This window comes from Muscardinus avellanarius (assembly GCF_963383645.1).
Source record: "Muscardinus avellanarius genome assembly, chromosome: 6".
Lineage (NCBI taxonomy): Eukaryota > Metazoa > Chordata > Mammalia > Rodentia > Gliridae > Muscardinus > Muscardinus avellanarius.
Window position 1 is genome coordinate 12,937,328 of NC_137791.1, and position 26,768 is coordinate 12,964,095.

Genomic DNA, 26,768 nt, shown 5'->3' on the forward strand with positions numbered 1-26,768 from the left:
AAGGAAGTGGGGAATGGAGGTCCACCTCTGTAGTCTCAGTATTTGGGAGGCTAAGACAGGATTGACGTTTCAATACCAGTTTCAGAAACGTGTGGGGTTTGGGGGTGCATGTGTGTTTACTGGAGATTGAAACATTCAGGGGCATTCTACCTCCAAGCTGCATTCCTTATTTTGAAATAGGGTCTCACTAAGTTTCAGAGGGTTTCATTAAGTAGCTGTGGCTGTCCTCAAACCTGTGATCTTCCTGTCTCAGCTTTCCAAGTACTGGGATTACACGTGTGTGCCACCATGCCTCAACAATTTTTTTTTGGGGGGGGGCAGTACTGGGGTTAAGCCCCAGGGCCATTCTACCTACCTCTGAGCTACATCCCAGCCCTATATTTTATTCTTTAACTTTGAAACAGGGTCTTACTAAGTTGCAGAGGGCCTCACTAAGGAGCTAAGGCTACCTGTGAACCCAGATCCTCTGGTTTCAGCCTCCCAAGGACTGGGATTCCAAGCGTGCGCCACCATGCCCGGCTCCACAGCAACTTTTTTTTTTTTTTTTTTTTGGCGGGTCTGGGGATGGAACCCAGGGGCATTCGACCTCCGAGCTACACCCCCTGCCCTATTTTTTATTCTTTATTTTGAAACCGGGTCTCACTGAGTTGCAGAGGGCCTCACTAAGTAGCTGAGGCTGTCCACGAACCGCGATCCTCCAGGTCTCAGCCTCCCGAATGCTGGGATTACAAGCGTGCGCCACCACGCCCGGCTTGAATTGTTTTTTTCTGACTTAAAGATTTCTATGATTTATTCTTTGAATTGACAAGTTCTCTTGAAGTATTTGCTCTTTGCCAGGTATGATTGTATATAATGGGGACATAAGAGTGGATGAAACATTAAAACTAAAGTCTTTATCATCAGCCTATATCCTAGATGAGTAGAAAGGTCTAAGAACTTATAATATGGAGGAACATATACCTTTCTTTCTTTTCATTATCAGTAGGTAACAAATTATCTGCACAGTAGAATTAGCATACTTACTGTTTTATTTTGCTTTTGCTTTTAAGCATGCTGGGAATATTAAAGAAGCTGCAAGGTGGATGGATGAAGCTCAGGCCCTGGATACAGCAGACAGATTCATCAACTCTAAGTGTGCAAAATACATGCTAAAAGCCAATCTGATTAAAGAGGCTGAAGAAATGTGCTCAAAGTTTACAAGGGTTTGTACAACTAGTGTTCTTACTTAGCCCCAAACACAAACCAGTTTAGACTTGTACCGGACTCTTTTTGAAACTTTGTTTTTAACATATACTATTATTATTATTATTATTATTATTATTATTATTATTAGCCGTACTGTGGATGGAACCCAGGAGCATTGTACCTCTGAGCTACACCCCCAGCCCTAGGTGTCAGTCAGTCAGTCAGTCAGTCAGTCAGTCAGTCTGTCTGTCTGTCGTAGTACTGGGGGTGGAACCCAGTGGCTTTTCTACCTCTGGGCTACACTCCCAGACCTATTTTATACTTTATTTGGAAACAGGCTCTCACTAAGTTGCTAAGAGCCTCACTCAGTAGCTGAGGCTGGGTTCAAACCTGTGCTATCCTCCTGTCTCAGCCTTCCAAGCACTGAGATTACAAGCGTGCGCCACCACTTGTCTTTTTATTTTTGAAATGGTCTCCCTGAATCACAAAGGGCCTTGCTAAGTAGGTAATGCTGTCCGTGAATGGCGATCCTCTGGTCTCAGCCTCCCGAATCCTGGGATTAAAAGTGTTCGCCCGCACACTTGGCTTGTTTTTAATATTTTAATATCAAAATAGCCCACCTTTTTAATTGTATCGCTATATTTGAAAAAGCTAAAGTCAATATAAATCAATGTTAGTATAAACATCATACATAGCTGTATGATGGACTGACTGACTTATACTGGTATGTTTTCAGAAAAATATTTTAGGTGTAAGGGGTAGCATTTATTGAGTATTTGCCATGTGCTAGTTTCGTTTTTTTCCTTATTTTGATCCATTTCACAAAAACTTTTTTTTGTGTGTGGGTCTGGGGATGGAACCCAGGGGCATTTAACCTCTGAGCTACACCCCCTGCCCTATTTTTTTATTCTTTATTTTGAAGCAGGGTCTCACCTAGTTGCGGAAGGCCTCACTAAATAGCTGAGACCGTCCGTGAACCGCGATCCTCCAGTCTCAGCCTCCTCCCAAATGCTGGGATTACAAGCGTGCGCCACCACGCCCGGCCTCCGTTTCACAAAATTAATGTAGACCTCTGTTTAATCATTTGCAAACTATGACTAGGTAATTTTAGTTCCTTTCACATATTAACTATTTCATCTTTTCATAAAAAAGCAGAAATTTTTCAAAAAATTCAGGTCAGTTGACCCTGTTTTTCTTATTAAATCCTATCATAGGAAGATGTATGTGGTAAGAAATGGTCTTGCATGTATGTGATTTCCATGTAGGAAGGAACATCAGCAGTAGAGAATTTGAATGAAATGCAGTGCATGTGGTTCCAGACAGAATGTGCCCAGGCATATAGAGCAATGAACAAATTCGGTGAAGCACTTAAGAAATGTCATGAAATTGAGAGAGTAAGTACCTTAAAATAAGAGTTTCTCATTTTATTTTCATAGACATTGAAGGTTTTGGGAGAAATTCTACCTCCCCATCTATAAGTCATGTTACTGATTTATTAAATCAGCATTCATTTTTGTATATATGTGTTTATGGTACTGGGGATCGATCCCAGGAACACTCTACCTATGAGTTAAACCTTTATATTTTGAAACAGGGGCTCACTAGGTTACTTAGAGTCTTGCCATGTTGGTGAGGCTTCCCTCAAACCTGCGATCCTTCTGTCTCAGTCTCCCACGTACTGAGATTATAGGCATGTGCCCCTAAGCCCGGCCTGAATTTCTTTTTTTTCTTTTTCTGGTACTGGGGATGGAACCCATGGGCATTCTACCTCTGAGCTACACCCCCAGGCCTATTTATTTATTATCTATCTATCTATCTATCTATTTTGGTGGTGCTCTTGGTAGAACCCAGGGGCTTTTATACCTCCGGGCTATACTCCCAGACCTATTTTATACTTTTTTTTGGAAACAGGGTCTCAATAAGTTGCTGAGAGCCTCACTAAGTAGCTGAGGCTGGCCTCAAACCTGTGCAATCCTCCTGTCTCAGCCGCCAAAGCGCTGGGATTACAAGTGTGTGCCACCACGCCTGGCTTATTCTTTTTTTATTTTTGGTGGTACTAGGGATGGAACCCTTCTACCTCTGGGCTACACTCCCAGACCTATTTTATATTTTATTTGGAAACAAGGTCTCTTAAGCCAGCGAGGCTAGCTTCAAACCTGCGCGATCCTTCTGTCTCCGCTTCCCAAGCGCGGGGATTACAAGTGTGTGCCACCATGCCCGGCATTTATTCTTTATTTTGAAACAGAGACTCACTGAGTTGCAAAGGCCTCACTAAGTAGCTGAGGCTGTCCTTGAATCGTGATTCTCTTATCTCAGCCTCCCAAATGCTGGGATTACAAGCATGCACCATCACGCTGGGCTCTGAATTTTTATAATAGAAATATTACATAATTTGCCCGGTGTGGTGGCGCACGCTTGTAATCCCCGCGCTTGGGAGGCTGAGACAGGAGGATCGCACAGGTTTGAAGCCAGCCTCAGCTACTTAGTGAGGCTCTCAGCAACTGAGTGAGACCCTGTTTCCAAATAAAATATAAAATTGGTCTGGGAGTATAGCCCGGAGGTAGAAAGCCTCTGGGTTCCACCCCAGTACCACCAAAAAAAAAAAAAGAAAGAAAGAAAGAAAGATAGATTACATACTTTTAGCCAACTTCTCTACTGTCTAAACTACTTATAAGAATTATTTTGGGGGGGTATTGTTGAATTCAATGGTATTCTATTACTTACTAAGGCTGTTCTTGAACCTATTATCCTCCTTTCTCAGCCTCTCCACTACTGGGATTAGGATTACAGGTGTGCACCACCATGCCTGGCAAGAATTATTTTTTAAAAACTAAGGAATTCTGTGTCTTAGTTTTGTTTTTCGTGACTTAAATTCACATTTATAATGTCAAGAATAGAATACCATTACTTGGTTGAAATGTCAATATTTCTGATTTCCTGGCATACTAGTTAATTATCACCCACATAACCAGCATTATACTGCATAGGGTTCAGATTTACAGCCTCAAAAACAATCATCAAGCACTTTATAATTATTTTCAGAGCATTCTACATAAAAAAGTTGTCTAATGGAAGTCTATTGTATTACACCATTTCTTTCTTTTTTTTCTTTTCTTTTTTTTTTTTTTTTCTCTTGTGAGTCTGGGGATGGAACCCAGGGGCATTTGACCTCTGAGCCACACCCTCTTCCCTATTTTTTATTTTTTATTTTGAAACGGGGTCTCACTAAGCTGCGGAGGGCCTCTCTAAATTGCTGAGACTTTCTTGAAACCTCAGTACTTGCATTACAGGCATACACCACCACACCTGGCTTGTTCTTCCCTTTTATTCAACAAACTTTTTTTTTTTTTTTTTGGCGCCACTGGGGGTGGAACCCAGAGGCTTTCTCCCTCCGGGCTATACTCCCAGACCTATTTTATATTTTATTTGGAAACAGGGTCTCACTAAGTTGCTGAGAGTCACTAAGTAGCTGAGGCTGGTTTCAACCTGTGTGATCCTCCTGTCTCAGCCTCCCAAGCGCGGGGATTACAAGCGTGCGCCACCACGCCCGGCTTCAACCAATTTTTTTTTTTTTTTTTTTTTTTTTTTTTTTGCGGGTCTGGGGATGGAACCCAGGGGCATTTGACCTCCGGGCTACACCCCTTCCCTATTTTTTATTCTTTATTTTGAAACCGGGTCTCACTGAGTTGCAGAGGGCCTCACTAAGTAGCTGAGGCTGTCCACGAACCACGATCCTCCAGGTCTCAGCCTCCCGAATGCTGGGATTACAAGCGTGCATCACCACGCCCATCATGCCAAATATTTATATTGTGTGATTATGTTTTTCTTTTTTTCTGCTCTCTAATTTTTCATTCCAAAGAAGCAAACAGTTCCAAAGCTTTGATTTTTGTAATTGTTTTGTACATTGCTATATTTCGGTATAATAATAAAAAGGTAATCTTGTTAGCATTTTATAGAAATCACTGATGACCAGTTTGACTTTCATACGTACTGTATGAGGAAGATTACTCTTAGATCATATGTGGACTTATTAAAACTAGAAGATGTCCTTCGGCAGCATCCATTTTACTTCAAGGCAGCAAGAATTGCTATAGAGATCTATTTGAAGCTTCATGACAACCCCCTTACAGATGAGAATAAGGAACATGAAGCTGACACAGGTATAGCATTCAGAGATGTATTATTTTTGTTCTGGCGTGTGTCTTTGTGTTTATGTTTTGAGCAATGCAGCTTTTCTCCCTAAGGTTTTTATTGACGATCTTGTGAGAGGGTGTCATACAAGGTTAGAAAATGATGGATATTTTGTGAATTCTCTAAGCAACAGAAGACATACACTGCTTTCATACTTTCAAAATAAGTCAGGCAAGGGTTCAATATGTAACTTGTCTTTATTTTTTATTTATTTATTTTTTGGTGGTACTGGGGTTCCTGGAAACCCTTCTCCGGGCTACACTCCCAGACCTATTTTATATATTTTTTATTTGGAAACAGGGTCTCTTAAGCCAGAAACAGAGACTCTTAAGTCTCTTTGAACCTGCGGGATCCTCCTGTCTCCGCCTCCCAAGTGCGGGGATTACAAGCATGCGCCATCACGCCTGGCTTGTAACTTGTCTTTAAAGTCAGCTTGGAATGAAAGCTAGGAAAATTGCCCGGTGACATCATTCGACCCATTTTTTATTTGATTCAGTTTTTTACCATTTTCATAGCAGGGTGTCAAAGGTTTCTTCACTGTTGTTTAAATCATCTCTAGGTTGCTTTTAATACCTACTATGACATAAATGCTGTATAAATGGTTATATTATTTAGGGAATACTGACCCCAAAAAGTATACATGTAGTACCAGGGGAACTTTTTTTCTGAATATTTTTGCTTTGAGGATGGTTAAATCTGCAGTATGGATGTGGAACCTACAGATATATATTACATCATTTTACATTCTAACTCTGAAGTTATTGAGATCATCCAGTTCCGCATGGTAGCATGTAGTGAGGATGCAAGTAATATAGCAGTTACTTCACAAATCACTAAAACGACAGCATCAAAGACTTGTGCTTCCAGAATGTAAATTTTTCATCCTTGTTTGAAATTTTCTTATTTTTACTATTAAGGGATTCTTTACCAGGAAAAGAGCAGTAGATGTGTGTTTCATCAGCTGTATATTACTTACTGCTAAATAATAGGTTATTCTAAAATCTGGCTGCTTAAACAACCATTTTTGTGAGTCAAGAATTTCTAAGAACTGGGTGTTGTGATGCAACTCTGTAATCCCAGTACTTGGGAGGCTGAGATTAAGTAGCTCTTGCTCAGCTCTCTTAGGAAGTGAAGATTGGGGCAGGGCCCCCAGTTCCCTGAATGCATCATCAGAACTGAAAGATATGTTTTCTAGGTAGCTCACCCTTATGGCTATGGGCTTTAGTTCATGGTCTTTCCATAGGGCTTTTGCTTTTGATTTGTGGAACTGGGGGTTAAGCCCAAGGGCATGTTACCTCTAAGCTACAACCCCAGCCCTTTTTTTATTCTTTATTTTGAAACAGGGACTCACTAAGTTGTGGAAGGTCTCACTAACTTTCTGAGGCTAGCTGTGAACTTGTGATTCTCTTGTCTCAGCCTCCCAAGTACTGGGATTGATTATAAGCATGCGCCACCATACCCAGCCCCATAGAGTTTCCTTAAGATGTGGTAGTATCATGAGAGAGAGCAAGGATAAAGCCATGCCTTTTTAACATTAACATCACATCCTGTTACTTTCTTGAATTCTAACTGGTCAGAAGAGAGTCAGAACACATCCTTGTGGGAAAAATTGAAGAAATTTATGTTCTTATTTTAAACTCCATTGTCTGCATTTTGGCTACAAAATATATTTTTCTGTATTTGTAATTTTTATGGGGGTTCGGGATTATTAAAAATAGTGGTTGTAATGACTAACCTGTGCAACTTTCTTTTACTTTAATTAATACTTATTGCCGACAGCAAATATGTCAGACAAAGAGCTAAAGAAGCTACGTAATAAGCAAAGAAGAGCTCAAAAGAAAGCCCAGCTAGAAGAGGAGAAAAAAAATGCAGAAAAAGAAAAGCAGCAGAGAAATCAGAAAAAGAAGAAAGATGATGATGATGAGGAGATTGGAGGTCCAAAAGAAGAGCTTATTCCAGAGAAACTGGCCAAGGTACTTAGCATATTGTTGAGCACAGTTGACTGAAAATTTATGGGCAGCTGTTGCTATTTTTAAATACTGTCTTATTTGACCAGTGTGATTATAGAGTTAGAGCCAAAAGTTACTGTCATTTGGCTTTTCTTTTTCATTAATATATTTTTTCTGATCATATTTTACAATTAAAACTTGAAATTATGATCTGGTCCTGAGGATCAGCATTTATACTTCACTGCTCTCAGACACCTTTTCTAATCTCTCTGATGGTTTTTCTCATCTATAAAATGGGATTATTAGTAGGGCCAGGGACAATATATATGCGAAGCATCTAGTGTTTAAGTGGTAACATGAAAGTTTTTATATCTAGGCTAAATCAAGCTTGTTATCTTTCACTTATCGATGTTGTCACTTTATACTCTGTGTTTATTGGTTGTCTTCCTCATTTGAACCTATTATCTTAAAAGTCCCCTAAATCCTCCAAGCCAGAATCTGACCTGCTGGGGTGGGTTTTTTGTTTGTTTGTTTGTTTTTTGGTTTTTTTTTTGTTTGTTTTTGTTTGTTTTGTTTTGTTTTGTTTTTCTGGGTCTGGGGATGGAACCCCAGGGGCATTCAACCTCTGAGCTACACCTCTTGCCCTATTTTTTTTTTTTTAATTCTTTATTTTGAAACAGGGTTTCACTGAGTTGCAAAGGACCTGACTAAGTAGCTGAGGCTGTCTGCGAACCCAGTCCTCCAGTCTCAGCCGCCCAAATGCTGGGGTTACAAGCATGAGCCATCACACACAGCTGACCTGCTGTTTTTATTTATTTTATTTTTTTGGTGGTACTGGGGTTCCTAGAAGCCCTTCTACCTCCGGGCTACACTCCTAGACTTTTTTTTTTTTTTTTTAAACAGAGTCTCTTATGCCAGCGCAGCTGGCTTCGAACCTGTGCGATCCTCATGTCTCTGCCTTCCAAGCGCGGGGATTACAAGCGTGGCCACCAAGCCCGGCAACCTGCTAGTTTTAAACGTGCTGAAACCACAGTATTCTTTGTCACATGAAACGTTTTGCTTATTAACATATCTGCGGGATTTTTTTTTTTTTTTTTTTTACCCTGGACATCCTATTCCATGTGAAAATAATTGCATAATTTACTATATTGAAGCAGTCTAGTAAGACTATTTCCCTAGACCTTAAATTTAACATCAGTAAAAACTAAATATTCGAGCTGGGCATAGTGATGCACGCTTGTAATCTCAGTACTTGAGAGGTTTTCGGCTAGCCTCAGCTGCAGTTGCCCTCTGCAACTTAGTGAGACTCTGTTTCAAAATAAAGAATAAAGCCGGGCGTGGTGGCGCACGCTTGTAATCTCCGCACTTTGGAGGTGGAGACAGGAGGATCACGCTGGTTCGGAGCCAGCCTCGCTGGCTTAAGTGCCCCTTTTTCCACATAAAAAAAGTTAAAAAAGTAGGTCTGGGAGTGTATCCCAGAGGTAGAAGGGCTTCCAGGAACCCCAGTACCACCAAAACAACAACAACAAATAAAGAAAGAATAAAAAATAGAGCTGGAGGTGTAGCTTAGGAGTAGAATACCTCTGGCTTCAATTGCCAACACCACACACAAAAAAATTCACAGTCATTCCTTGATTGCTTTATAACTCAGAGAAATTAAAATACCAAACAGAACTTGAAGCCGGGCATGGTGGTGAACGCTTATAATCCCAGCATTTGGGAGACTAAGACAGGAGTATTGCAGTTCACAGACAGCCTCAGGTACTTAGTGAGGCTCTTTACAACTCAGTGAGACCCTGTTTCAAAATAAAGAATTAAAAATAGGGTTGAGAGTGTTGCTCAGAGGTAGAATGCCCCTGGGTTCCATCACCAGTACTGCCCAAAAAAAAAAAAAAAGTAGTAGTTACCTGCCAGATGTGGGTATATATTTCAGCATTCTTCTATGTGGCAAATTCAAGATAACATACATGTATGTATATGTGTATATATGTTATAAAAATGTAAATATAAAAAATGAGAACATTATTAAGTTAGCAATAATTTCACTTACAAAGGAGAAAGGAAAAGTGGGAAGAGATTTAGTGAATTTGATTTTAGTTAACCAAGCACGAACCGGGTCCTGATGGCAGCTGCACCACTTGTTTCTCTACCATCTCATGAGGCAGTAGCTGGTATTATCTCCCTCACGCATTTCCTGTCTAAATTCCTCTTCACATCTCTTCCAAGGGTAATGAATTCTATGTTTTCTTCATGTATAATGGAGCTTAATAATTTGAGAATTTATGTTACTGTGTTGGAAGTGGAGAGGGATAGACAGACTCCTGCATGACATGTCTTAATATGAGCATTAGATTTCAAGTTGTTTGTGAATTTAAAAATTGTATGATTAAAACTGCACTTGAAAATGTCCTAAATTACCTATCAAGTGTAGGGTAGTCCCACTCTACATGACTTTAACCATGGTGAGTTCAACTCTTGGAGACCGTATAAGTTTTTAAGAAAGATGAAGACTATGCATAATGCTGGCAATTCAGCCTAATATTGCATTCAAGGAACGTAGTCTCTCCTCTACGTGGAAGATGGAGGCCTGCTGCCTTTAAGTCTCTCTCTGTCCCTCTTCTGGTATGGACATCTTGCTGTAGTGATTATGATTTTGGAATTAGTAAAGATACTGTGTACTTTTACGTAGTACAAACAGCTACATGTATGTCTGCTTGTCTTTCTATTTTGGGGTAGTTTTGGATACTGGGTTTTTTTTTTTTTTTTTTTGCTTTCAGGATTGACTAGAACCTCATTCTTGTTTGTTTTTTTGTGTGTATTAACCCTGTACTTCATGCTGTGTGCAAAGTTAGAATGCTGTTAGTTTTATTGTTAATTATGTGTGCATATTTAAACACTTGGATTTACCCTGATAACATCTTACCTGTGAAAGGCACAGAGTCTGACACTGTCAGAACAGACCCAAATCACCTTTAGGGGATATGGTCTTTTTTATTAGAATTACAGACAGAATTTCCCTTTTTAAATTCAAGTACTGGATTTTGCTTCATAATGATTCATGATACTTGTATTGATTCACCTTCCTGCGTTCCTTGTTGGAATAGCAGCTGAATCTCCCTCCTTGTAGATTATTCTGGTCAATATAGCGACCCTATTTCAATCTCTTAATGCCTACAGGCATGAAAAGCTTGATATAAATGATTCACAATTTCCGTTTTTACCCTCTGCCTTCCTCGGATAGAAACATTTATTCCCTGTGGACTACAAACTGAAAATCTAGTACAATATAGTATCATGGGAGCAAGAAGCAAAATAATCACAATTTCTGTGAGAAAGACGCTTATGAGTACCGTCTTCTCCCCTAGCTCTTGGTTTTAATCTGTAGTTACTAAAAGAGAGTTTGATATGTAAGGTTTTGTTTCTAGTTTAGAACATGTATCCTTCAAAATAACACCATCTAGCACTGTAGCTGGGATTTTAATGAATCATTTTATTGTTTGATAAGGATAACTATTTTACATGCTATTTTAAGGTGAATCCCACAGATGGAACTTTATTGCTTACTGTGTTTTAATCCTGTGAATTTATTTCCTTTGCCAGAACTTTTATTGGTAAAGCCACAGTTAGTTTATTGGCAAGAGGCCTATTTGGTAGAAACAGTTTCCATTGAGAGTAAATTGCTGTTGCTTCTCTGGTGAGAGAAGGTGAATATAGAAACCACATATATTCAGTGCCCTTCTGACCAGTGTGCTGTTTCTCCATCCTACCCCAGTGTGTGCAGGGTATAACTTGTCTTAGAACTCTGCTTGGATTGTAACAGCACAATCCTATAGAAAACATTACTGCCTGGTAATGATAATAAGTATATAATTAATATAACATATACATGATCAGTAAAGAGTGATAGGGACAGAGTTCTCCAAATATAGATCAAAGAAAATACTATATTATAGCATTTGAATGCAGGTAAATTTCTATAGAGTAAGTAAAAAGACAGAATGGATAGTGTACTGTTTTGAATACCTTGATTGCACTTCACTGTGTTTCAGTTAGAACATTTGCCCTTCCTGTAATGTCCTGTATGATTTTCTTCATACCTCTTTTCATATACTTCATGTCCATCTTCTGTCTTTTTTTCCTCTCAGCTATTGTTTTTCCCTGGTTCTTTTGTTTTATCCCTGGTTCTTTTGTTTTATCCACTTTTTAGGTAGCTTCTATTCAGAGTTAATATAATATCTATGATTAAAACCAGTTACAAATTGTGGAGTTCTTACTCTTGCCTGAGGATCCATGATACACTGGGTTTTATCCCTAGTGCCACCAAAAAAAAAAAAAAAAAAAAATATATATATATATATATATATATATATATATATGTATGTATGTATGTATGTATGTATGTATATGTATATATATCCTTTTTTTAGATATGGGAAGTCAAAATATGACAGTATTTCTGGGTGAGTGGTAAGTTCTATTTTTAACAAAAAATAATGAAAAGCATTTTTAATAGAATAAATCACATTCCTCAAGAAATCTTCCATTTGTATAATATCTTTTATTTTTGTTAGGTTGAAACTCCATTGGAAGAAGCTATTAAATTTTTAACACCGTTGAAGAACTTGGTGAAGAACAAGATAGAAACTCATCTTTTTGCCTTTGAGATTTACTTTAGGAAAGGTAGGCAATTAGGGTGCAGTGGCCCTATAAAACTGATTATTCTATTTTATAGGTAGCCATCCATCTCTGATAACCTTGCCACTCTAGGGTTTTTTTTTTGGCAAATGTCAATGCAGCGTTCTCACAGAAATGCCTGCTGTGTACAGAATGTTGTGGGGAAGCACAATGATGCAATTACATCCTCAAGATTAACAACAGCTGGCGTGGTGCCGCACGCCTATAATCCTGGTACTTGGGAGGCTGAGACAGGAGGGTCACAGGTTCGAGGTTAGGCTCAATAACTTAGGCCCTTTGCAACTTAGACCCTATTTTCAAATAAAAAATTAGATCTCAGGGTATAGCTCAGAGGTAAAACACCCTTGGCTTTAATCCCTAGCAACACCCACACACACACAAATAAATGTGCATATATAACTAGGATTAAAATATGGTAATTGCAATGCGTGTCTTTCAATGAAATGACTGATAATTGTTTGGATAAAATTAGCTAGTACATATAAAGTTTAGAATTGTTCCAGGCCTGGCATCAAATAAATGTTAGCTATTATTAGTTAGATCTTAAAGCATGAATAATATTTCTAAAGGAAAAGATGTATAGAAGGGATGAGTACCTACCTGTTAAGAAAACACAGATGTGCCGGGCGTGGTGGCACATCCTTGTCATCCTAGCATTCGGGAGGCTGAGACAGCCCCAGCTACTTAGCGAGGCCCTCTGCAACTCAGTGAGACCCTGTTTCAAAATAAAGAGTAAAAAATAGGGCTGGGGGTGTAGCTTGGAGAGAGAACGACCCTGGGTTCCATCCCCAGTGCTGCCAAAAGAAAAAACACTCACAAAAGTGTATAAATAATGTCAGTGTTGTTTGTATTTTGTGGAGCCTGATGAAAGATTTTGAAAGGTCTGGATTTTCAGATTAAAATTTTTAATATATATATATTAAATAATAAAATTATAGTGCTATACTAATGTAAACCAAGTCCTGCATTGAAAAAAGTTTGTCACTAATGTGATAAACGTTGAAGTGAAGAGAAACTTCTATGAAGACAGAAGGTTCTTATATCAAAGAGTAATCATTGAGAAGCTGGGCATATAGAGGCTGAAGCAGGAGGGTCACTTGAGCCTAAAAGCTTAAGGCCAGTTTGAGCAACATAGCGAGACTGTCTCGGGAGAGGGAACAGGCTGAGCCTGGTGGCACATGCTTATAATACCTGAGACAGGAGGATCGGAGATTTAAAGCCAGCTTCAGCAACTTATTGGGGCTCTATTTCAAAATAAAGAAAATAAAATAGGGCTGAGGTGGTAACTCAGAGGTAGAATGCCCTTGAGTTCAATCTCCAGTACAACATACACACTACAAGTAATTGTTGAAGAAAAGTTGCTAAACTAACACTGTTTGGAATTTAATATAGAACAGTATAGATTGAATTTTTATTATATTATTTAGGTATATAATATGAAAGTGACTGGGAAAAATAAATTGTAAGATAGCAAAAGGTTGCCTTGGTACAATTTTGAATAATTAAAATATATTTTTATTTTCTGTTTTCATAATGCTAATAACTTGGAAAATATGTTTACTAATAGTTTAGTATTTCCAATCAATAGTTAATGCAAATTCCCCTTTTAAAAAATATTCTTTGATGGAACCCTAAAATGTAAAATGCAAAGACTGCTCTGCTTAAAGTGGGGAAGGATGACCTAAAGGCCCATGTAGTTGGCTTGTTGGGTGTTTTCACCCTCAGAGGGGCCCAGCATTTGGAATCCAGCACAGTGGCATGGAATGGGCAATGACAAAGACAAAGAGCGCGTAGTATTTTCAGCTCTCGTAGTGTGAGGGACAAGGGGAAAGGAGTTGTCAGAACTCCAGATTTTATGTGTTGGCATTTGAAAAATGGCATCCAATTAGAGAAGTCTAGACAGAAAGGTGATAATAAAGAAGATTTGAGTGTTCACATGCAGATGCATTGGGAGGATGAGTGCATGAGGAGAGCAGCACGGAGGGCTGGGAGGGCGCCCGTCCTCACCGCGGCGGGCGGGCGGGCGGGCGGGCAGAGGGGAGCCATCACGCGTCACACAGTGCAAGTAGAACGTCACTGCTAGTGTACAGCGAACTGTCTAAGTAATAGAGAGCACTTTGATTAAAGAAAGTTAGGAAATGAAGTCACTGCAGATTCTGTTTCTTTGTTTATATGGCATTAGTTCAGATATTGCTTGCTGAATATGTTAAGTTTTCTACATTTTGCAAAACCTTGAAGAATGTTAAATGAGAACTATTAGCTCATGTTGATAATGGGGAGGAAAATTGCTTCAGTCATATACTGCAGTTCAGATGTGATTCATCTAAATTCATCTTTTCTTTTTGTAAGGTCTTGTTCCTCCAAAAGAGGGCAATTTGTTTTTCAAATGATCAAACTATATCTTACATTTTCTTTTTATAGAAAAGTTTCTTTTGATGCTACAATCAGTAAAGAGGGCATTTGCTATTGATTCCAGTCATCCCTGGCTTCATGAGTGTATGATTCGACTCTTTAGTACTGGTATGTGTTTTTTGTTTTCCATTACTCAAATATTTGACTTTAATGGTTGATAGTGACTGTATAAGTTAATCTGTAAACGTTTATTATAAACTCAAGTCATTTTAAAGCTGTGTCATATTAAATTAGCTGAGGTAAAAGCAGCCTTTTGTAATGAAAGTATTTATTTTAAATCTAAAAGTATTGCTTTGTTTTGACATAGAATTGAACAGTCCAACTATTTGAAAATCATCTTTGATTCTGTTTCTAAAATGTTACATGTAAGTTGAAGTTTAGATCATATTTCATTATGTAAAGCTTCTTAGCTTTTTTTTTTTTTTTTTTTTTGTGGTGTTGGGGTTCTTGGAAACCCTTCTACCCCCGGGTTACACTCCCAGACATCTATTTTTTATATTTTTATTTGGAAACAAGGTCTCTTAGGCCAGCACGGCTGGCTTCGAACCTGCGTGATCCTCCTGTCTCTGCCTCCCAAGCGCAAGGATTACAAGCGTGCGCCACCACACCTGGCCAGCAGATTGTTTTAAAATTTAAAAAACTCGTTCAATCTGAATAGTTTTCTTAGAATCATCTGAGTCAGGTGTTGTGGTGCACACTTGAAATTTCAGTACTTTAGAAGCCGAGATAGGAGATTGCAGGTTCAAAGCCAGCCGCTATAATTCAGTGAGGCTTTTAGCAACCTCGTAAGACCCTGTTTACAAATAAAAAATAAAATCAAGCCGGGGGTGTAGCTTGGAGGTAGAATGCCTCTGGGTTCAATCCCCAGTATTAAATGAATAAGAATAGTTTGTTTTTTTCAAATATTTTGATAATCAGATCAATGTCTAGAACTATGAAATTTTAGAACTCAAAAAAGAATTTTTTTCTGGTTGATTTTTATTTAATAATTGAGAAATCTGCATCCCTTAAATATTAAATATTTATTCTAGACAGCATAGATACTTGGTAATGCAATAGGGAATAGAGTCTAGGTCTTGAGTTAAGTATCCTTTATCAAAAATGCTTGGAACCAGAAGTGTTGTAGATTTTCAATTTTTTCAGGTGTAGGAGTATTGAATATAAGTAGGAAAGAGACTCAAGTGTAAGCCCAAGATTAATTTCTGTTTCATATATGCATTACTATAACAATTTTAGTGCACTTGTGTTTTAACTGTTTATCTGTTTAACCTGTCAGATAAGGCCAGGTATGAAATTTTGAACTTGTGACATTGTATCAGTGCTCAAAGTTTTGAATTTTAGATTTCAATTTTTAGATTAGGGGTGCTTAATCTATGTAAGATCTTTAAATTTAGAATAAGTATTCTTGTACTCAAATAGTGTTATTTATTTATTTATTTATTTATTTATTGTAGTACTTGGAAATTGAGCCCAATTACACCTCCAGCCCTATTTAATAGTTATTCTTTATTTTGAAACTTGGTGGCAGTTTTATTTATCTCCCCCCACCCCCTTTTGCGGTACAGGGATGGATACCCTGGGGCATTCCGCCTCTGAGCTACACTCCCAGCCTACTTTTTACTCTTTATTTTGAAACAGGGTCTCACTGCGTTGCAAAGTGCCTCACTAAGTAGTAGCTGAGGCTGTCCTTGAACCACAACCCTCCTATCTCAACCTCCCAAATGCTGGGATTATAAGCATGTGCCACCATGCCTGGCTCTGATTTTGATTTTTGAGTTAACTAGAGTATAAATAGAACCTTTAACAGAAAACACTACAGAATTTGAAACAATTAAGTTAACTATCTCATTGCTGTCTTCATACTATATATAAACAATGAGATTAAATCAGGCATTCAAAAAAATGTCTTTGGTAGTACTGGGTATTAAACCCAGGGGCATTCTATCCCCATCCTTACTTTATTTTATTTATTTATTTGTGGTGAGGGTGGAACCCGGGGGCTTTTCTATCTCCAGGCTATACTCCCAGACCTATTTTTTTAATACTTTACTTGGAAACAGGGTCTCACTAAGTTGCTGAGGCTGGCTTTGAACCTGTGCAATCCTCCTGCCTCAGCCTCCCAAGTGCTGGGATTACAAGCGTGCGCCACCACGCCTGGCCTTACTTTATTTTTGAAATAGAGCTTCACTAGGTTGATAAGAATCTTACTACTTGCTCAAACTGTCCTCAAACCTGCCATCTTCCTGTGTTAGCCTTCCAAGTTCTAGGATTTCAGGTGCATGCCACTATACCTGGCTCCTATCATTATTTTAAAAATGCTAAGTTTAGGCTGGGGTAAAATTCAGTAGTATTTTGTGTGTGCTTAGCATGCACAAGGCCCTGGGTCCACCCCTCCCAATTTGTTTTGATTTCCAAGTAAACGTAAAGCCTTATTTAAATTATATTTATATTTGTCAAAAGAATCTTATTTTAGAAAGTGACTTATAGAAACGTTTTTCTCATTACTTAAAACTTCTTAAAGTATGTAGATTTATTACCTTTCAACAAATGGTTTCAGAAAATGAAAATACACATGGCTTAAAAATATTGTTAGAATTATATTGCCTGTGTTCATTGTTCTGGGTCTTCAGCTGAAATCACTGTTAAAAAGAAACTTTACTAAATGACCCTTATTTTTACTGAATATGAAATGAAAGTGAGCAGTGAGAGGAGGCCACGGTTGTCTGCCGTGCTGGAGCTGCACATCTGTAAGGAGTGGGTGTCTGCTTGTCAGTACCCTGTTAAGAACAGACGCATACTACTTGTTAAACTACAAGTGTATAAAGGGCACCTTTATTACACCCCAGGCACTTCTTTAGTACAATTAGTACTTTTAAGAGATAATTACTTTAGAAATAATTTTTCAGGGAGCATTTGTCGTGTTAGGTATTCCTATAAGTCCTTTATAAATAAGCCTTCACATTCACCCACCTTTCTAGGGAGGAAAGACCCAAGTTCATACTTTTATGTGCCACATAAAATCACTTACCATATAGGACCACCTTCCCCCCATGAGAGTGATTTGCCCTTTTTACTGTTGGGGGGGCTACAAGAGTGACTCTTGGAATTAAACCCTACCATAGAACTACATCCGCAGCCCTTTTTATTTTTTATTTTGGGACAGGCTCTCATTAAGTTGCCGAGGCTGGCCTCTAACTTGTGATTCTCCTGCCTCCGCCCCTACATAGCTGGGATTATAGTGGTCCACCCAAAACCTTGTTTACTTTTTTAAAAAGTGGTAGGACTTAAAACAATTTAAATTGCATTTCTGGACAGTACCAAGTAAAAGACAGGTATTTATGTTTTCAGTTTGTCTTTTTATTTTCTTACATGAGACTTACTACTCTTAATGAAAGGTAATGGGGCAATCTGAGGTTTTACTTTCTTAAATCTCAGTATTTTTGTCAGTTTTATTACTTTCAAAGGATTTTTGAGTAGATTTTTTTCTCTGTCCACTCTTTAGCAATAATAGGTCATGTACTAAATCTGTCACATTTGAGGTTTTTTTTCTTGAAAGTATAGGAAAAATCTCATTACATCAACTCCATAGGACATTTTAGGTTTAACTGGATGAAGTTGTACTTAAAATCTTACGAGATTTTCTCCCCCCCCTCTCCCTCCCCCCCCTCCCTCCCTTCCCCCCCCTCTCTTTAGGGGCAGTCTACCTCCAAGCCACAATCCCAGCCCTATTATCTATTCTTTATTTTGAAACAGGGTCTCACTGAGTTGCAAAGGGCCTCACTAAGTAGCAGAGGCTGTCCTCAAACTACCATCCTCCTGTCTCAGCCTCCCAAATGCTGGGATTACAAGCATGTGCCACCATGCTGGGCTCTTACTAGATTTTTTTTTTTTTGTGTGTGTGTGTGTGGTGGTATTGAGGATGGAACCCAGGGGCCTTCTACCTCTGGGCTACACTCCCAGACCTATTTTATATTTTATTTGGAAACAGGGTTTTGCTAAGTAGCTGAGAGCCTAAGTAGCTGAGGCTGGCTTTGAACCTGCGCGATACTCCTGTTTCAGCCTCCCAAGTGCTGGGATTACAAGCGTGCACCTCCACACCCGGCTTCCTATTAGATTTTAAAAGTGAGTGGCCCAGCCGGGCGTGGTGGCACACATGCTTGTAATCCCTGCGCTTGGGAGGCAGAGACAGGAGGATCGCACTGGTTCGGAGCCAGCCTCGCTGGCTTAAGACCCTGTTTCCAAATAAAAAGTATAAAATAGGTCTGGGAGTGTAGCCCGGAGGTAGAAGGGCTTCCAGAAACCCCAGTATCACCAAAAAATAAAAAAATAAAAATAAAAGTGAGTGGCCCTTATGTTTTTTGTGAAATGACAGATGAGGAAATGGTTTTGCAAGGGACTATTAAATGAAGTGTGAGCCGGGCGTGGTGGGCACGCTTGTAATCCCAGCACTTGGGAGGCTGAGACAGGAGGATTGCACAGGTTCAGAGCCAGCCTCAGCTGCTTAGTGAGGCTCTCAGCAACTTAGTGAGACCCTGTTTCCAAATAAAATATAAAATAGGTCTGGGAGTGTAGCCTGGGAATAGAAAGTCCCTGGATTCCATCCCCAGTAACACACACACACACACACACACACACACACACACAAATAAAGTGTGGAGTTTATGTGTGTGTGTATAATTTGTTACATATATATGTATGAGTTTATTTTAGTTTAGCACTGGGGATTAAACCTCAGGGGCATTCTACCTCAGAGCTACACCCTCTGCCAAAATTTTCTATTTTGGAAGCAGGATCTCACTAAGTTGCAGAGGGCCTTGCTAAATTGCTGAGGCTGGCTTCAAATCTGTAATCCTCTTGTCTCAGCCTCTTAAGTAATGGTTTTTTGTTTTGTTTTGTTTTGTTTTCTTGTTTTTTTTTATGGTACTGGGGGTGGAACCCAGAGGCTTTCTACTTCCGGGCTATACTCCCAGACCTATTTTATATTTTATTTGGAAACAGGGTCTCACTAAGTTGCTGAGAGCCTCACTACGTAGCTGAGGCTGGCTTCGAACCTGTGCGCTCCTCCTGTCTCACTCTCCCAAGCGCGGGGATTACAAGTGTGCGCCACCACGCCTGGCTCAAGTACTGGGATTATAAGCATGCACCATCATGCCTGCCTGTGTATTTACTTTTTTTTTTTTTAAGCAGTTTTTCGGGGAGATTGTTTGACCTCAGGGAATTAAGTTTATGAAGATAATTAAAATCATAAAAGTCACCCCAACATTAATGCAGCTATACAGTTACTTTGTTATCTACCTCAAATGTCCTAAAATCATTTTAGATGTATCAATAAGGCCCATGGAAATGTTTTGTGGAAGATTTGTGATTGTTAAGAGAATACTCATTGTAATTGACATAATTTATTTTAACAACTTGTCTTGTTCTCTCCTGCTTATTTCTGAAAAACAAGTATTAATAAATTGCCAAAACAAGTTTGAAAGTATAACCATAATAGAGTTTAAACTAAAGTTCTTAGGTAGAAGCTCATTTATCTGAATCATCCATTTCTTAAAAGTAATAGAAGACCTCAGCCGGGCGTGGTGGCCCAAGCTTGTAATCCCTGCACTTGGGAGTCTGAAACAAGAGGATCACGCAGGTTCCAAGCCAGCCTCAGCTGGCTTAAGAGACCCTGTCTCCAAATAAAAAATATAAAATAGGTCTGGTAGTATAGCCTGGAGGTAGAAGGCCCCTGGGTTCCATCCCCCGTACCACCCCCCCCCCCCAAATAGAAGACCTCAGCTACTTAGTGAGGCCCTTTGCAACTCAGTGAGACCCTGTTTCAAAATAAAGAATAAAAAATAGGGCTGGGGGTATAGCTTGGAGGTTGAGAGTGCTTTTTAAACTTAATCTGTTAGTGAGATAATGAAATTATTATTTATTATAGAAAAGTGCCTTGGTGAATTTTTGTGTTTATTATAAATAGCTCATTTCACATAGTCCTGAAGATAAAGGTCAGTGACATCAATCTTGTGTATTTGTGGGTGTGTGTGCAGTGAAACCAACCGTGTGTGTGTGTGTGTGTGTGTGTGTGTGTGTGTGTGCGTGCGCGCGCGCGCAGGCACACGCTTACTGGTAAATGTGCCTTCCATGGGCATAGATGAAGATGGAGAGCATGAGGAAATGGCCGTCAGTGCTCAGTGTTTGCTATCACAGTAACCAGGCAGGTGCTGCCACGCCCTTGCTTTGGAAGCCTTGAGGCTGAGTGGAGCAAGCCTAGTGACTTACAGAGCTGTGGGGCTACATTTATATACATGTATTTCTTGTATCTTTCTGGAAGTGAATGATCTGTTAATGAAATGTTTTCAGTGCCCTTAAAAACATCATTACATTCTACTGACAAACCTTGTAAGTTTTAGATGCTGAATGATAAGTAGCTATTAGGATTTTTTGTATATAATTACTGTGATTCATTGGCCTCATCAAGTAGAAATTTAACTACTACAAACTTTATCTAAGTTACTGAGAATTTTTAAAATTTATTCAACAGTGTGTGAAAGTAAAGATTTACCTGATACAGTTAGAACAGTATTAAAACAAGAAATGAATCGTCTTTTTGGAGCAACGAATCCAAAGAATTTTAATGAAACTTTTCTGAAGAGGAATTCTGATTCATTGCCACACAGATTATCAGGTAATTAATTTATTGTGTTCATTATCTTTCTAAAACAATTTCAGGGCTTTAACAAATCAGTGGCAAGGTATGATGCACATTTTTTTGGTCAGAAGATGTGCATACGATACATTTTAATTCTATGAGAAGAGCGATCTTGTTGGCCATGGTGGCACATGCCTATAGCCCCAGTATTCGGGACCCTGAGACAAAAGGAGTGCAGTTTGAGGCCACTGTGAGCCAACTTAGTGAGACCCTGTTTTAAAATAAAAATAAAATGAGGCTGGAAATGTAGCCAGAGGTAAAATGCCCCTGGGTTTAACCCCCCTCCAGTACCACAGAAAGAAAGAAAAGAAGAAAGGAGGGAGAGAGGGAATCTTCAGTTTGCTTTCAGTAAGCCGGGCGTGGTGGCACACACTCTTTTTTTTTTTTTTTTTTTTTTTTTGGTGGTACTGGGGTTCCTGGACTTCTACCTCCGGGCTACACTCCCAGACCTATTTTTACATTTTTATTTGGAGACAGGGTCTCCTAAGCCATTTTTATTTGGAAACAGGGTCTCCTAAGCCACCATACCCGGCGTGGCACACGCTCTTAATCCTAGCATTTGGGAGGCTGAGACTGGAGGATCACAGTTTGTGAACAGCCAGTGAGGCCCTGTGCAACTCAGTGAGACCCTGTTTCAAAATAAAGAATAAAAACTCGGGCTGGGGGTGTAGCTCAGGTTTGCCCCTGGGCTCCATCCCAAGCACTACAAAAAAAGTCCTTCCTGTATATTTTTAAATTCTTCAGACAAAATCATTTTGAATCAATATCAATAGTTTCTTCTAGAAACAAGTATAACTGAATTTAAATGTATATAGAGCAATGGAAGTAGAGCTCGCTCTTAGTCTCCCATCATTGTGCTCCAAAATACTCCATATAACTCTCATCTTCATATCTCAAACTTACATATTTATTAAGTGTGGCAATTCTAAACACTCAAAACCAGCTCACAGTTTACAGAGCCTACGGCACAGGTCTGTGTGTCAATCTCTAATTTATGGAAGCACATGGATGCTTCTTTAGTTTGTGCTTTCCCTGCCACCTTGGTGCTGAGGACTGAACTCAGGCACGTTCTACCTCTAGGCCCCGCCCACCAGCCCTTATATTTATTTATTTTGAAACAGGGTCTTACTAATTTGCTGAGCTGGCCTCCAACCTGCAACTTTCCTGTCTTAGCTTCCCAAGTACTGGTACTGTAGGGATGTGCCACCATGCTGGGCTCTAGTAGTATGAGTGCCTTTTTCATGCGCTTGTGGAACCCAGGGGGGTTTCATCTATGAGCCACAATCCCAGCCCTTTTCTTTGTTCTTTTTTGTTTTGAAACAGGGTCTTGCTAGGTTGCTGAGAGTCTGGCTAGGTTGCTGAGGCTTGTCTTGAACCTGTCATCTTCCTGTCTTAATCGCTCAAATTTTGAAATTACAGGCATTCACCACGATGATTCACTGTCATGCCCAGCTTTCTGTAATGTGCTTTTGTATTATAAATACTTGGCTAAGAAGTCTGGCAGTTTTCTCTCTCCTTTTTTTTAATCTTTTTTTTTTTTTTTTGGTACTGGGGATGGAACCCAGAGGCATTGTACCTCCGAACTACACCCTTAGCCCAGTTTTTTAGTCTTTTTATTGTTGAAACCGGGTCTAACTGAGTTGTGAATGGCCATGCTAAGTAGCTGAGACTGTCCTTCAACCCCGATCCTCCAGTCTCAGCCTCCCGAATGCTGGGATTAAAAGTGTGCGCCATCACGCCTGGCTAATTTTCTGTTTTTGTGGAAACCTGAATTTGGCTTTTTGTCTCATACCATTGAGATTGGGGATCCCCTCCCCCTTTATCCTTCTCTCCCACTTGTTTTCAATGAAGTATTCCCAGGTATAGGGGTACACTACGGTAATCCCAGTACGTGGACAGAAGGACTGAAGGTTTAAGTCCAGCCTCAGCAACTTAGACTCTGTCTCAAAAAATAAGAAAATTAAAAGGGCTTGGGAGTATATCTCAGAGCTAGAATGCACCTGTACTCAATCCCCTGTATGGAGGGGGAATAGAGGATTAACTTACTTCCTTCACCACCAAATTATGTTTATTTTAGGAAAAAACAAGACTATCCATGGTTCTACCACATAAAACAAATATTACTAGAATATTTGTATTTCTTCATCTCTTTTTCCACATCTTACTGATATATTTTATTGGGTAATATTTCTTAATCTGTTCTTCTACTTTGGACAGTTGGGTTATTTCTCAGGAGTTCTTTTTGTTTCATGAATAACAGTTGTCTTCCTATTTTTCTAATAAAGTACAATACTTTGTGTGCACATATGCCTTGCATTTTAAAATTGAGTGAGTTACAAGATACTGGTTTTATCTTAAAATAAAACAAGTTTTCCTTTTTCCTCTCATTTAGCTGCCAAAATGGTATATTATTTAGATCGTTCTAGTCAGAAACGAGCTATAGAGTTGGCAACAACACTTGATGAATCCCTCACTAACAGAAACCTCCAGGTAAAGATTTTTTTGGTAATCTCTCTCTAAGAAAACGTAATAAAATTTTCCCTTTTCACCAAGAGAAATCATTTTTAAATTACGTACACATACTCTTCTCTTAACTGTTATGAATCTGTGCCAGAAGGTTACTTGGGAGGGGTGGAGGCACACACTTGGTTATTTATTTACTCATTTTTTGGTGTTGGAGATTGAAGCTCAGGGCATTCTAGCTAAATTGTTGATGCTGGCTTTTCACCTGCTATCCACCAAACGCTGGGATTAAAGGCATGCGCTGCACTACCACTTCCACTTTGGTGCTTCACAGTTAGTTTCACACCTGTATGTTTTTGTGTTTGTAAGAGAAATGTTTTGGTAAAATTATATATAGATTCTAATTGGGTGGGGGGTTCAACTAATATATGTGCTCTTCTGAGCAAGCAGTGATCACAATGAAAACCCATCATAATAAGATATATTTGCCAGGGGCTTAAGTAGAGCAAAAGATACTTAGAGTAGCAAAATCTTGATTCTAGTTTAAACTAAAAAGAAAGGACAACTGTCTCTTGTCATAATTCGCCTGATGGTTCTTGCTGAAAAATGATTTGTAGTAACAAATAGAGCAGTAGCTTTAAGAAAGAATAATTGAACTTGTTGATTACTTAATTAAATGCACAGTTTAGATGGGATTCTTCTGTTAGCATGACAAAGTCTGCAGGATATTTTGATTTGGAAACTAACTTTTTTCTAAGTAAAATGATGAAGAAAGAAAACACAAGTAATACAAGTATATGTGAGTTTGGTTGGAATTATTATAAAGACAGTGGTGCACACCTATAAACCTAGTACTTGGGAGGTTGAGACAAGACGATCACAGGTTCGAAGCCAGCATCAACAACTTATCTAGGTCCTCAGCAACTTGGCTAGACTTGTTTCCAAATAAAAAACAGAGTTGGGGGTGTAGTTCAGAGGCAGGAGTTCCCTGGGTTCCATCCCTAGTACTCTGGAGAGGGGAGTGTTGAAGGAAGCATTGATTTCCATGAAACTTCTTTTTCTTGGTTATAATCATTTTGTGTGAGATATTTTTCTGCTTAGTTGGTAAATGCTTCTTAATTTGAATATAGAACTGAAAACTGGTATTTGATCTTGTTGATGGTTCCAAACCTGCAAAAAAATTAAATGGCCAGCATGCTCTTGCTGGCTCTGGCATTTGAAAATTCTGACATTTCTGCAAAGGACCAGCCTAGGCGGAGGCAGAGTTTCTGCCTGGTGTGCTCTGCTTGCTGAGGACGTCTTATTACGTACTGCGCTCTGGACAGCTTGCTCGCCTCACCCCTGTTCTTTTTTGTCCTTTTGTATAAACCTGCCAATTTTGAGGAAACGGTTAGATTGGGCCATGAAGAATCCACAAATGGGATGTATATTCAGGTGTTGCCCCTCCCCCATGCCTTTTTTTTATATTTTGGAAATCTGTTGATGTTGAAAGCAGAATGCTTCTTTTTGACCAGTTATAACAGCCCTTTTTTCTTCCTTTAGACTTGTATGGAGGTATTAGACGCCTTGTGTGCTGGTAGCCTAGGAGACTGTAAAGAAGCTGCTGAAGCTTACAGAGCAAATTGTCATAAGCTTTTCCCCTATGCTTTGGCTTTCATGCCTCCTGGATATGAAGAGGATATGAAGATCACCGTTAATGGAGATAGTTCTGCAGAAACTGAAGAACTGGCCAATGAAATCTGAACATCATTAAACAAGCAAATGGAATAACTTTGGACCATATCTAGTGTATAATATTTTTGTCACGCACCTGCTGCATTGCTCTAACTTACACAGAATGAGAGGAGTAAATGTTCCTGCCTTCAAATAGTGTTTTACGTTTTTTATCCTGCTGAAAAACTATATATAAAATATCTAACATTACAGGACATAGGTTCAGTTTCTTACAAAAATTAAAAGCTGCTAAAATTGAGGGGTTAAAAAGAGATACCATATCCTATTCCTACCTACCCACCCATGTTTTTAAACTAATTTATATAAAATCTGGAGGCTGTTACAGCTAACAAAGCAGGTGTGTGGCAGAAATATTACTTTCAATTTGTCTTGTGAGATTTTACTATATCTCAGACAGCATAAATGCTGTTTTAGCACTGGATTCTTTCACTGAGCACAAAGAGTTGTTGGGGCTTTAGCATCTGACTGATTTTGTCGGGGTTGATTCTGACCATAGGAAGTATGCAATGTGAATCACTATTTACGGAGACGTCTACAACAGAGGCTTGATGTTGTAGAGACTGGGACATATAGATACCAAGCAGGATTGTAAGAAACCTAGAAGGTGTTCAATACGCTTGTTGTGTTTCCCAAATTCACTGTACATGATCAGTGTGGTGTTCTTGTACCACAGTTTTTAACTGAAGGAACCAGTTGGAACAATCTCAATTTTAACTAAAACTTGAAGAACTAAAATAACAATGCGAACCCTTCAGCATTGTTTTGGCCAAACTTGTTAAAACTGTAATGCAAGAACCAAACGCACTGTGATGAGGCACCGACTCATGAGCAGGCATGGACTTTCACCCAAGAGTGAAAGAGAAAACCTACCATGGCTTGAAGTTAAAGAGCAGAACTCCTGACTACCATTCTATGACTGATCAAGAGACTAATAGTTTAAAACCTCAGCAGGCCTTGTTCACGATATGCAGAAACAAAAGTGCTGCAGTTTAGATACCTCTGGAATTTTTCCACAGTGTCACAGGTTTGTAATACTTGAAGCCCTACATTTCTAAGAATATATTTCTTGCTCAGTTGTTTCAGGCAAGCCCAAGACTTTGTAATTTTTAAAGGGCCCAAGATTTTTTTTTCCAATAACAGACCAGCTTCTTTTTCCTGCAGTTACAGATGTAATTTCTTTTCTTTTCTTTTCTTTTTTTTTTTTTTTTTTTTTTTTTTTGTTGTCAAACATAAGGTACCAAATATGATGCAATAAATTGTTTTGAAAAACAGTTGTGTGAATATTTCCACTAATCTGTGTTGGGCTTCTGTGAAACACACAGGTGGAAACAGAGGTGCAAGTCAGAGGCACGTGCTGCGCTGTAAAGCGAGTGCAGGCGGGGCCTCATCGAGCGGGCCGAATGCTGGTGTCAGGGACAGTCCATGGTGGAGTGCGCTGAGCTCCT

At 39.1% G+C, this 26,768-nt stretch overlaps 1 protein-coding gene across 1 annotated transcript in view; it reads left to right on the top strand.

Annotated features, from left to right (window-relative positions):
• Positions 1-25,332, top strand: part of NAA15 (N-alpha-acetyltransferase 15, NatA auxiliary subunit) — a gene marked incomplete at both ends in the record, with an annotated part of 82,727 nt that extends 57,395 nt beyond the window's left edge. Inside the window, 9 exons of the mRNA XM_080697433.1 lie at positions 1,050-1,202; positions 2,451-2,579; positions 5,132-5,345; positions 7,156-7,349; positions 11,897-12,005; positions 14,442-14,540; positions 20,959-21,102; positions 23,519-23,616; positions 25,132-25,332. Of these exons, the coding sequence (XP_080553559.1) occupies positions 1,050-1,202; positions 2,451-2,579; positions 5,132-5,345; positions 7,156-7,349; positions 11,897-12,005; positions 14,442-14,540; positions 20,959-21,102; positions 23,519-23,616; positions 25,132-25,332 (1,341 nt within the window). The remainder of the gene's footprint in view (positions 1-1,049; positions 1,203-2,450; positions 2,580-5,131; positions 5,346-7,155; positions 7,350-11,896; positions 12,006-14,441; positions 14,541-20,958; positions 21,103-23,518; positions 23,617-25,131) is intronic.
• Between the last annotated feature and the right edge of the window lie 1,436 nt (positions 25,333-26,768).